This window comes from Patiria miniata, unplaced genomic scaffold (assembly GCF_015706575.1).
Source record: "Patiria miniata isolate m_02_andy unplaced genomic scaffold, ASM1570657v1 HiC_scaffold_5, whole genome shotgun sequence".
Lineage (NCBI taxonomy): Eukaryota > Metazoa > Echinodermata > Asteroidea > Valvatida > Asterinidae > Patiria > Patiria miniata.
Genome location: NW_024037072.1, coordinates 3,188,718 through 3,202,549, shown reverse-complemented (window position 1 = coordinate 3,202,549; position 13,832 = coordinate 3,188,718). Strand labels below are relative to the sequence as shown.

The 13,832-nt window shown below is 38.8% G+C and overlaps 1 protein-coding gene across 4 annotated transcripts in view; it reads left to right on the top strand.

The window, feature by feature from the left end:
* The window catches only part of LOC119741735 (voltage-dependent L-type calcium channel subunit beta-3-like), a 92,314-nt gene that overhangs the window by 42,545 nt on the left and 35,937 nt on the right, over positions 1–13,832 (top strand). For all 4 annotated transcript variants that reach the window (XM_038217610.1, XM_038217609.1, XM_038217607.1 and 1 more), the window contains 2 exons: positions 6,594–6,713; positions 13,370–13,492. In XM_038217610.1, the coding sequence (XP_038073538.1) occupies positions 6,594–6,713; positions 13,370–13,492 (243 nt within the window). The remainder of the gene's footprint in view (positions 1–6,593; positions 6,714–13,369; positions 13,493–13,832) is intronic.

The following is a 13,832-nucleotide window of genomic DNA, read 5'->3' as shown; positions in this document are numbered from 1 at the left end:
TTCACGTACATGTACCGTAACTTGTGTTAAGTTGTTAAAAACCAAATTTAATGGGAAAAAAATCTATTAATCATGAAAAAAAGTGTTACTGCACTGCTTCTTTGTACATGTGCATGTCAAGGATTAAGTGAGGCAGGATTAATTTTTGGTTGACGTCCAAGGTCGAAGAAAGACCTCTACCCAGGATCCTTCACCTTTTGAATATTGTTAATGGAGAACTTGTGTACTTCCAGTGTGACATCAATCAATTTAATGATGTCCTAAATTGCCTCCCACAAATGACAAAAGGACACGAGTGATTTGCTGCTGGCCCTGGACCTGCGATCATGCAACAAAAAGAATGACGGCAGAGCCAACTGTACCTTACGTCAAGTTCTACATTACAAGAAAAAAGACCGGGAGAAAAAAAAACTGCAGAAGCTCCTTGGCCTTTCCCTGACATTTAATGCAAGACACATGTTCCGGTTCATTGGCACTGTCGCCATGGTGATCAGGGTTGCCGTGGTTACTCCTCTCCTTGGATGCATTTTTTTCCCATTTGTGTTGGAGGAGGAGGGAATTCTCGACCCCGCTCTCGCACATTGACATTTGGAATGACGGACAAGACCTGGCACATTTGTTGATGAATAGGTGAATACGTACTTTTTATGTTTGTTTTTGACATTACCCCAGATGTCTTGATGGTGAAGTTAATAGTGTTGATTTACCCTCAATATAAACTCATTCACATCTTGTTTGCTCAGGCGTGCCATACTGCACTTCCCAACAATCTTCAGTTTTCCTGAATGTTTTTTTTTTAACTTAAATTTAGGTGACCAACAACAAGGAGGCAGAATTTTACTTGTACAGGTGGATGCACCGTACAGGTATCCATGCACATTTTTATAATGTACAAATACATGTTAAGGCTGGTGTGTACTTCACGTGAATGCAAAATATAAAGTGAATATGATGTCACGAAACATAATTCACAGCTGAATTTGCTGGAGTTGAAATAGGTTCAACTTTTGCGTAAATTTGCATATTGTGTGTATTAAAACCTGAATAATTGACTAAAAAAATTGTGGGGTTTTTGTTTCTGTTTGGCTCTCTATGTGTCATATGGTACCTGGAAGAAGGTCGTAAAAGCGAAAAATGGGTCAAAAGGTCAAATTCAGATTGTTCGGGTAATCGATAGAGCTTGGAAATATCTTTCATTTGATATACATATTGTCTCAAGGGGCAACGTCATTCTGACGTAATTAACAGTAAACAAAAGATGGAAGAAGGAATTTCATTATTTGTGCCCGGCAAAAGGTCGTAAGCGTGTAATTACAATGTAACAAAAAATGTTCGAAGCGACCTAGCGTCCCACTCAAGTGGGTACGCAAGCCAATTTTGTTCCCGGCAAAAGGACGTAAGGATTTAACATATTAGTGTAAAAATTGAAATAACTTCACAATGAAGTAATATTTTGACTTAAAAGGCACAATATTATTTTAATTAATAACGAATGCCATCAGTCAAAATTTCGACCTTATGCGATTTTTAATCTAAAAATGGCAGCACATAACCTTTCAACTTGATTATCTCCAAAAGTCCTTTTAGCATGCCTGGGCAGCTTACGTCCTTTTCCTTGTCACACGATGATTTATGGTAAGGTGTGCGCCACTCATGGAACGTATACATTGAAAAACATCTTATACTTAGAAGTTCTGGGTTTACATTTGTTACTAATTAATGGTGCGTGGGCACCCAGCATTATGGTACCGGTATGTACATGTATCTGTATGCTGTTCCAAAGTTAGCCATAAACACACAACCCTATTTTTTGCATATTTTTATTGCTCTTTTAAAAGGAATATACAACATTTGCAAACATCGAAAAATAAAACTACCAAGTTTTTGCGAAATACCTTAATAGGATGTTGGTAAATGACAGTCTAAAGCATCCTGTAAAATTATGGCACCTGGTATACTGTCATTTTCAAGAAAAGTGGTATTTTTGTATCAATTTCCAACTCTGATCGGCCGATCAGCGTTGGAAACAACTGGCTTTTTTTCAAATACTGGCCCCAATTGACCATTGCGCTTGTTTGCAATCGATTACAAACCTATGAACGGGTACGAGCCAGCTAGACTGGTTCCCTGACCTTACAATTCCCCAATTTATGTAAACTGCTCAATTTCTTCTTATATGGAGTCAGGGAACCAGACTACAGGAAAATGATCGTTTTTCTTGGTTTTTATAGCATTTTCGAACCCAAAACCTCCAAAAAGTCAGTGTAACTATATTTGCTTTATATTTCCAACCCCCCAATTCCCTCCATTTCTGAAAATTACAGCAAAAGCAAATGATGTATATTCCCTTTAAATGCACAATTAGGGCCTATTTACATGTACACTCTGCACTGTATTCACACCTACCGGTATTTGCTTTGTGTGCTACAAATAAATATGGCATTTGTAAATTTACATTTACGGCCCGACATGAAAATTGATTAGCGCATCCGCAGTGCATCATTGTTTGTTTTCCCAAGGACACATATCTTTCAGCCAGATGTCTTGTGAAATAATTATTGTTTATTTACTCTGTGGTATTGTAGAGCAATTAAGCTGTTAATTGTAGCACTTTCGAACACATTGTTTGGCTTGTTTTCTAGAGTTCTCTTTGCAGTTGTGAATTATTATTATTGTTTTGGGGGAAAAAATCACAGGAAAAAAATCCAGCTCTGTCAATTTTTTTTTGTTCCCACAAGTCATAGAAGTTCCCACAAGTCATAGAAATAATGCTAACGCCCCCCACCCCCCTGCTCTTACAGCCAAAAATAATTATAGGTATTTATATTCCTGTGGCCAAATTACGGACAGTGCCTGCTTGGTTAGGGGGTATTTGTACACTAGCCTGTACTATAGTGTTCATAATCGTCGCATTTGAACTAGCTCCCATTTAAAGTATGGTACGAGCCCCCCCCCCCCCCCCCCCCCCCCCCCTTCTTGATTTTGCGGAGCCTAGTGTCCGGACAAAAAAAACCTGTCTACATTTCAGCCATGATTTACTGATGAACCCCCCCCCCCCGCAAAAAATCCTGGATCCGCCCCTGCCACAGCCACAGCATGCTGCATTTATATTGAAATTAGAGCCCACATCAAGTGCACATAGACCCTAATCACAGGACGTATAATTTGTTTATGAAAATATTTTACCTGATCGATTTTGGCAGTAATAATAAACATTTATGAACCGCGTAACATACATAAACATGTAAATGGACAAAGTATAGTACATTTACTCGGTGCACTTTCGTGAATTTCTCATGCAGTGCATTATCGGTTGCCTGAATAATGGAATTTTTATGTGAAGTTGTGAGGGCATACCGTATAAATGTGCCGGTAGGTCAGTATTCTCGTGACTATGTAGGTGAGTTGACTCATTACATTTTGATTAAAAATGTCCATGTCTTCAGTGAAAAATTTTGACATGAAGTAAAAATAAAATTGTATGGCAGCATGGAGTGGGATTGTATGCATTTACTATTTCTGAATGGACACAAAATACATTTTCATTAATATATTGGCAAATATAATTTTAAAGGCAACTCTGTCTATTTCTCGGATCTGTGCGCAAAATATTTATCTACATTTACGTGTACAATTGTACATTGTATTATTAATAGATTTACCCTGAAGTGAAACCATTCTGCATGTGAATGGAATGCTTTTACAATTGGAACAAATACACACACACATTTTCCAATTAATATTTTAACAGTTGGCTAAATTTTGAAACATTAATATTTTTCTAGTGAGGATATTATTTGAGTTTTTTCCTTAAGCTTTTCCTTGCCCCAGTTTGTTTCAGATCCAGTTGTGCATAAGATTTGCATGCACATGTGTATGCACTTGCACATATTTACATGTACATGTTCCCCCTACTAAATGCAAGATGGTAATAAGGATGCATGCAAAGTGAACAAAATGTCTCCTCTCCGCTTTCAGAAATGCTCGGTCATCGCTGTCTTAATTGTACCTCAATCAGTGCAATGTCAGTGTCAGCCAAGTCCTTGCATACTGCACTGTAGTTTGTCTTTCACCCCTTAGATACCTTTGATATTAAAAATAATGTAATTTTCTATCACTCCCTAATTTTATACCTCTGGTTCTTTTCACAACCATTCTTTTTAGTTTGAGAAATTTATTCCCACATGGTGTTTCCGCAAACTAAGTTCATTTATCCCTAATTTTACCGATCCATTTATTTATCAACAAGTGTATTTATAATAAATTGGAGCTTGAAGTGACATGTACATGTTTACTTGATCATGTAATTTAATGTACATGTACATGTTCATGTAGGTTCTATCGGGTCTCATTTACAGCATACTGGTTATTTATATTTTTAATGTAAAGAACTTTATACTGTCAAAAGTACACGTCCAAGTAGGTGTACGCAATGAAAATATTAAACTCGTTAGGAAAAACTGGTTAAAATTGCCATGGATTAATTTGCCAAATTACCATCAGGGATTTAAATAATTGTGATGTGGCGCTGTAGAGACCAGTATGAAACCAAAAACGGCCTGCAACAGCAGCCACACTATGGTGAACCCTTCCCTCAAAACCAACCAATAAAATCAGTTTTCAACATGCAAGCTGTATTTTGCTGTCCACTCTTGTTGGTTCTGCCAATTCTACCTCTGTGGTTCTGCATACGTCAGTAATGCGTGTATGGAAAGTCAATTTACAGGGGGGGGGGGGGGAAGAAGACAGCAATATGGAGAGGATCGTCATACCGGTACTTAGGATTACACAAAGCGGAAATGCTAGATTGTCATTTAAATAAGAAATAAAAGAAAATACTTATTGGCAATTGTTTCAGGCACATTACTACCATTAACTTTTTAATTTCCCCATTCTTAACATTAGTACCATACGTACATGTATCTAAATAAAATTGCATGGGCATACAAAAACGTCTCTTTAAACATTTCTTGACACTTGACCACTGAACAGTTTTCAATATATACCCTTTTTTGAAATTTGTTTTTAATCCACCAAACAATATACATTAACACTTAAATATGCACTTTTTTTTATACAGCACACTTGTCCTGTTTTTTTCAATGATAGAAAAATTTCATTCAATACAGTATCCAACACCATATTACAGGGAATGTTAGATGAAAACAGATATACACCAGTTGTAACCTTAATTCCAACTTGTACAGCATTGCCATTGTGCAATTCCCACAATACAACCGACTATTCCTTTTGTGAATTGTCCACATTGATATTGAATACACGGCCAGTTGTCACTGCCAAGTACATGTACATGTACATGTACCTTTCCCAATGACATGCATAATTAGGCAAAGCCTACTGAACATGTACGGAGCATGGTAATACTACCCTGGCATTGCCCTTACCAGGTGATGTCATTTTTCTTTCCACGCATAAAATTTCTGTATGGATTTTACCATGCCTTGTTGCACGTACAGATACCGGTACATGTATTGACGTTTGTAAGGATTAGTCGCATTGACTTATAAATAAATAGAAATTGTACGACAGATGATCAGGGATCAATAGGGGCACGCTATTTTTAGCGGTGTATTAATCTGGCTCCTGGTTTTACGTGAAGCAGTAGTGTAAACAACGTGCATGTAGTGTTGCAGTCCATCACAAGTCCATCACAAGTCCATCACAAGTCAGTCACAATTCCATCACAAGTCCACCACAAGTCAGTCACAATTCCATCACAAATCTGTCACAAGTCCATCACAAGTCCATCACAAGTCAATCACAAGTCAATCACAAGTCAATCATAAGTCAGGCACAAGTGTGTCACAAGTCTGTCACAAGTCCATCACAAGGCCATCATAAGTCCATCACAAGTCCATCACAAGTTGGGTCAGAGTTAAATCACAAGTCCATCACGAGTCAATCACAAGTCCATCACAAGTCCATCACAAGTCTATCACAAGTCAATCACAAGTCTATCACGAGTCTGTCACAAGTCAATCACAAGTCCATCACAAGTCCACCACAAGTCGGTCACAAGTCAATCACAAGTCAATCACAAGTCGGGTCAGAGTTAAATCACAAGTCCAATCACAAGTCTTGTCACAAGAAACAGGGGATGACCAATAACCACAAGGGATAGGAATGCTTACATGTACGTTACATTTCATTTGTTAAAATCAGACACATCTAGGCAGAGCTTCAGAATGGGGATATAACCCAAAAATATAATGTGGAGCTGATTTTTTTTTTCTCGATTTTCAGGTGTTTTTTTCAAATTTGTAATTCTACATATGTCTGAAATATTCTGTGAAACTTTCAAATGGTATTTTGCCTTTAAAAAGCATTTCATTTTGTAACAATTCATAACTGATGTTACAACCCAAATGTTTATCAGGCAAGTTCTTTGTTCCGCCTTTGTGACATCAAAAACATCAATTGGGCTTATTTTTGCCAAGGAAAGTCAGTTTTCAAAAAACAAATAACCCAACACCCTAACAAAAAACCCACTGTCATTGTAAAGGAGATGATTCATTTGAACACCTAGGGAAGGAGGTCTAAATGTTGGTTTCTTTTTTGTCTTGAATGTTCAGGGTTCTGAGGACTCCAACTATGGCCGGCCGTCAGATTCAGATCTCTCGCTGGATGAGGAGAGAGAGGCTATACGACGGGAGACGGAGCGGCAGGCCCTGGCACAACTTGAGAAAGCAAGGGTAAGATACAATTACAAACATGAAAAACTGTCTTTGGAAGAAGCGTTGAGTGAAATGCAGTCTTACGAAAAGACGTTGTATAAGCAATCACCTGCTGCAAGAGGGCATTATCACTATGAATACTATCACCCACGAACAGCTATCACAACGTCTTGGGAATCTTGTAAAATTTCCCTCTGAATAATAGGGGCAACTAGTGCAAATGCGTTACTTCTGTAGGCACATTACGGTCCATTTTAGTCGCACACTTACTACATATGACAAAAGAGCTGTCATGAAGTTAAACAAAGTCGGTAGCAGCTTGTATGCTACTAGCTGAAATTTTGGAGTTTGGTTCAGAGCTAGGTGTTAAAAGCGTGCCGCATGCATAGCATCTTGTGTACTACTGGCTGACCTAAGCCTGCAGAACAGGTGCGCCCACATAACACAACCGCTACAAGAGTCCCAAGACAAGGTGAAATTCTGTTTTTACATCAAACATTTTTTCAGTGGTTATCATTTTGTCAGACCATACCCAGTCAAAATGTTGCCGCAAAAGTGTACATTCAAAATTAGACAAGGAAAATGTCCTGCGTTTGTCCAACAGGAATTTCACTCATTTTATCAGTATTATAAGGTCGGTTCATACTTCAGCGTGAAGTGTACGCAAACATGAATTTATAACATCACAGCAAATTTTCTGCGCTGCAAATTTGCAAACGTTGAACACATTTCAACTCCGTCGCATGTCGCAGCGATTGTTCTGTGAAGTCAGATTTGCTCAGCATACATGCCTTCGTGTGAAGTACTTGTATTAACCAGGCTGTAAAGAGTGAGGAAGGTGTGGCAGCAGCATCCTGAGAGAATCTGCCTGATGGGAATATTACAGTCATCACACTAGGCCTTGAAATTGCATTCAGATAAGCCGCGCTGCCCAAGGGTGCGGCATTTCTCATCTCCCACAGTTTTACAAGATACATGCGTTTCTTTTATTAGTGTAGTTTTAATCATCACCGTCCCCAACTCTCCCTCCGTCCTCCCAACTGTTGCCATAACCTTGGAGTCAGCGAGCGATGCGATCCCGATGGGTGTAGCGCCGCTGCGCCAGGACCCTAATGAAACGGAAGCTGACGTGAACCGACATGTACCAAATTAAAGATGGGGGGACATGTATGCAATTTGATTGATAATTTAATCGTCTTCTGGATTAGGGTCTGAGATACTCTTGTTGCTTGTCCAAGCACTGATGCCTGTAATGTGGAGGATGTTTTACATACAGTAATCACAGCGCGCTCAGAACATGTACCCACATTTAAAGCGTTCCATCTCCATATACATGAACAACTAACACTTTAAGATTTGTAATTTCAAAACAAGATTACCATAAGTTAATAATCTCATGAATAATAACTGAGTTCCTAACCTCACGATATGAAACAACTGAGCAAATCTTTTGTATTTTTCTCATGTAAGGTTTTTTTTATCAGAACATTTACTTTTTCTTCCAAAAACATGTTCATAAAATACATGTTTATGTACTTTGTGAGTGCCTTTAAATCAGCAATCTTTGATATGGGCAATTAAAATACAAATAAATGGTTCAGATTGTGACATTTTTCCTGTCCGTGTTACTTTTTGATTGTTTTCAATTATCATTAACAAGAATGACTTCAAACAATGTTTTATTTGTTGAGGAGGTATTTGGCTTTTTCTCAGTGTATTGGAGTTGGAGTAAGAATTATATAGTCATAGATGTCACATGTACATGTATGTATATGTAACAGCTGGCACAGGAGAAAAAAAATGGACCCCAAATTTATAAATGACCCAAATATGTGATGCAATCAAGCCAAATGAGTCGTTTGTCTGGAACTTTCATGTGGAGATTCATGCCAAAATAGGGCCACTTCATCATATCTCTTGGTGTTCCGACTCCCATAATTTTTGAACTAAGATGGCGATGGTATCAGCATGCAGTTTTCACAGCAGTAATGCTGAGATTGTGCTCTTTTCAAATCTGTAAAAACAAAAAAAATTATCAGGGTCGACATACGACTCATTTATCTTGATTGCATCACATATGCTTTGCCTTATCTGCATGTTCCGTAAACTTCAGGCTCATCAAGTATGCCAACTAGATTTCACTTGCAATAGATCAATAGGTCATCAGGCCGAACACTGCATATTAATGTGTGACGGCAGTGTGAAGTTATTTCGAAACTGAGTCTCTCCGCTTGCAACGTGTAGAATTATACACTACAGCAGTAGCCCATACCGGAACCTGTGTGGACATTGGACATGTCATGTAGCCAGCGTCAACATGTCCACGTAATGCTGCTCAACCTTTGCTGTAAAAATTGATCAAGCGTTGTAATTTTCCTTCTATGTTGACAGAATAGTCACTAAAATAAAAAGAACGGATATAACTGCACCTTCAAATTATTTGCATTCTCTTGGGGCAGCTAGAAGCCCCTAAATATACATGTGTTCTTCACTTGTATTAAAATGTATGAATATTATCTACGATGTACATTATGTACCTGTACATTTCGTGTTCAGTATAAATCTTTATGTAGAATATTTTGCACAAGGTGTGTTCCAGGGTATTGGTTAGGTACATGTATATGCACGTGTGTGACACTACCTTCATTTCAGGACACATAAAAGAAGTAAAATGCTCAACAAAAACCAGACCTACCGGTACTCTGCATATGTTCTGTTCTTGTTTGTGCCCATGCATTGTGGCCCTGGACTAGACACAAGCCATACTCGACATAGACACTTCCCCGACGCAGTGGGAATGGCCATGCTAATTTTGAATTTGCGTCATACCATCGCGCCATTGTGCTGCAGTAAATTGTAAATTACAGGCCTGTACGTGCTCGCGTTGGCACATGTCCATATGCAATTCTTTAAAAAAATAAGAATTTTTGAAGAGCGCATACATGTACTGTAAATTTGCACATGAGCTATTTTTATGGCTTCAGTATGTTCTTTTGTGATGAATTCTTGATGTCAGTAGGTATGACAAATCAAAACACAATTTTATTAAAAACCAATTTGTTAAATAACATATGGCAGCAAATTATTACTTTTCTAATTTTCTAAAGAACATCGGTGCATACATCATTTATTTCTCAAAGCACTAAGCTGCCAATAGAATTTACATGTACAGCCTGTCTCAAAAAAAATGGTACAATCAGAAAAAAAATTGGTTAAATATGAAATTTCAAAATAAGTCACTCTTACTTGGCATAATATTAAAGAACAAAGACTGGGCTTTCCAATAGTGTTTGTTTGATCTTATTTGCTTTTGTCAATTCAGAGATATAATCAATTTAGTGCGATACACCAAAATCGATTTTGTGCCACTTTTATGCATGGGCAGAGTTGTTTCGAGTACTGTGCCATGCTGTCTTGAAGCTCACAAAAGATTGCAACTTGGCAAAAGAAACAAACTCGATTTTTGTGTTCCGCAGTAAACTGGAGTTATCTCTGGATTGGCGAAAGCAAATGAGATGAAACAAAAAGTATTGGAAAGCCTGGTCTTTCTTCTTTAATGTGATGCTCAAAACGACTTACTTATGTTGAGATTTAATATTTAAAAAAAATTGTTTTCCATTGTACCATTTTTTTTTGAGACAGGCTGTACATGTACTTCACTAGGGTTTCCTCATTAAGGTAAATATCCAAAAGTGTTAATTGTGCTCTGTTTCAGGGATTCTTAACATCAATCAGTAATTCATTAGCCCTAACCCTGCTCAATCCTACAGGATCCAACTATATTATAAATCCGCTGGGTCCTGTTGGATTGAGCAGTAAACCCCTTGCACATGTATTCCTGTTGAAATCTGTTGGATTCAGCAGGCAACTGACATGACTGAAAACATTCAGAGTCGGATTCTGTTGGGAACTGGTAAAGAACGGCAAGTTGGACTCTGCTGGATCCCGCAGCAAACAGAAAAATAAGGCACAGTTAGATTCTGTTGGATTGAGCATGCCAGTTATTTTATATTTTCAGGTACCCAACAACTCGGCACATTGGGTTGTTTGGACAGTGGGACTGTGTTGGATTGAGCAGGAAACTCATTATGAGTAACCATCGGACTCTGTTGGATTTAGCAGGGTAGTCCTGGGGAACTACTAGGGCATATCGGTAGGGTAAAGAGGCGCCCAGCACCTTTATTATTAGGGGCAGGTTTTGCTTTAGTTGTAACCGTTTTTGTGTGTATTTTTCTCCTTTCCCAGTTTAAGCCATTAGCACATGTACTACATTGTATTTCATTGTGTTTATTCACCTTTTTATCATTGAGTGCTGAATTGGGCGGTTTTGGGCCTTAACTTTTAAATACACAAGGCAGTTTGGGGCGGTACAGTGACTAAAATGTTGAACCATTTTCTTGATAACAAAATGTTTCGTAACAGTTTGGCGTACTGGTACATGTATCCAAAATTCAGAAATTTCTTTTTTGTATACATGTACCTGAAGACTACATGAAATGAGTACATGTACATGTATCGGTACCAAGTCCAAGACAGTACTATTTTGTCAATCAACATTTTTACATGTACACGTAGGTAGGCAATAGCTGGCCACTATAAATATACAGGTCTGTGAAGCAAGCGCTTATTATGTTAAGCTTTCAATATTTGCCATAATGCGTGTAGCTGAAGCTGACTGCAGGTGAAATTCCCTAAAGCTTGATCAAGTGGAAATTCGCATTTCAGCACTCACCCTTGAAACCTGAGGAGTGTCCTGCATGTTAGGCAGTGTGATGTCAAAGGGATAGGCTACATGTACATTTACATGTATACAATGTATGTGCATTTTGAAATTGTACAAATTCAAGTTTTGGGTTTTCAGTTATTGGTAGACACTTGTACGATAGGTACATAAAAAGTACATACCTGCAAATACATCAGTTGGCACCTCGTCTCAACTTCCCCTAATCTCATCCCATAATTACATTGTAATTAAACTTCCATATGAATTATGCATGCTCTATACCCTACAGTCCACTTTCTCTTGATTTGTCACGTATTTCGATCACCGTAATTATGCAAAGACTGTAGCCCATTGATTGTATTATTTTGTGTTTGGAGTGCAGTTTCCTGTACACAATTCTTGTAGACATGCAAGTGATGCCTTAAGTGTTGACTTTCCAATGTTCATCACAATTGTACTGAAAGGCATCCCTACTACCCTTGGTATATGTATGTACATGTATCTGTGTACACAGCCTGTTAACCCCCCTCCCCCCTCCCGACATTCTTGGTTGGAATCAACACATGGACCCCGACTGCCGTCTGCCTGTATTGCGCGTTTGTTTACAACGGTTTTACTCCCGGGGCCATTCAATTATGCAGATGAGTCTACGGACGTCAAACGGCGCTGCCGTTGCCAATCTACATAGCCGTTTCCATCACTTCTCGGGTGTCTGTCTGGTGTGCGCATCAGGCATTAGAGGCCCATCATTCACACTGGTCCCCATAGCGGGGGGGACTGCCCAGGGCACTCCACAATAACATCGCAACATGCAGATGTAACGGCCCAGGCCTGTTATTACCTACCCGAGTAGAAGATGTTTATTGGCGCACTGGTAGTTAAATTTTGCAACAGCGAAAAGAAAAAAAAATGGAAGAGGAAATTATTTCATAGAGCTAACAAGATTTGGTCCGAGTAGCCTGTTAACCTATTGGTGTTTTGAGCGAGTGTGAGTGTCATTGTGTAAGGTGTGAAGTGTACTCTGTTTGATCAAGCTCAATTGGATTACAGTGGAAGCTTTCAATACTGCCAAGCCGAACTGGCATTTGCAATGGGTGGAGTTGATTACTAAAGGGATGTTGTGGAAATTTGTAAATCTGAAGCTACTGAAAATTGTGAGGTCGTTATCGGAGATAAAAAGTTTATTTGCGAAAATTCCTTTGTGGGAAATGTTAAAACCTTACGGTACATTGATGGATGCCTCGTACATGTACATAATTCACGTAATGCGCACGCGCTCTGGGCTTCCTCAACCAGTAGGGTTACAAACATGCGTGCGCACCCAGTATTTAAGAACATTCGCGGTATGCGCACGGGTGTGCACCACCTAAATATGGCTTCTTATTTTGTTTGGCGAATTACACTATAGACCATTATCATGTTGCGGCCATCATGATTTTTTCCCATTCAAATCAACGTAACCAAGAGACGCTGGAAGGCAAAATAGTCTGGTTCCTTTTTGCACAAAAATCGTTAACATCCAGTACTGTTATTGGATACTGGAAACATGACTGAAATGGTGGCAGCATGATAAAGGTCTCTACTGAGTGTTCCGTCACAAGAATATCGAGGGAGACTTTATATATTCATTCAGTGCACATCCACATATACAATGGCTCAATATTACTAATGAATCATACATTTTCAGGTTAATTTTGATTTCATGAAACTCTTGGGGAATTGTTTTTGTAATATTACCCCAGCCAGGTTGTTCCCCACAACATCCAACAGGGGTAAATTCTGTAACACTTTTTGTTGATCAGTCAGAGCAGGAATAGTTTGTTCCAAGTTCATTGTCAAACCACGAGGACATTAAATGAGAAGTGATTGAAGATACATGTACCGGTAGGACCATCAGGTTTTAATTTTATTTTCACTAAATTTGTGTCTGTTTCTCTTACTCTTTTCTCAGACAAAGCCAGTGGCATTTGCAGTCAGAACGAATGTAGCCTACGACGGGTCAATAGACGACGATTCACCTGTACAGGGCTATGCCATCTCCTTCAAAGTCAAAGACTTCCTCCATATAAAAGAGGTGGGTAGTACATGTATGGGCTCTGTGCACAAGGCACAATTTCACTGCACTGTTGAACAGTTAGCAGAAAAGTTGTTTTTTAGCATAGCAGAAAAATTTGCTAACCTTAAGCACTATTTCACGGCTTGGACGTGCTAACGGTCGCGCGTGCATGGAGATTTCTATTGTTACGTCACTAAGTTAAGCAAATGTTTCCTCTGAAGTAAGCGTACCTTTTGCTGTGCTTATGCTTACGGTCTCCATGAAATACACATAGATGGAGGCTCTGTTAGCAGAAAATGGTGTGCTTAGCAGCGCCGTGAATTGGGCCCAAGTATGCCCTCAATGGTAAGAAAGGGAA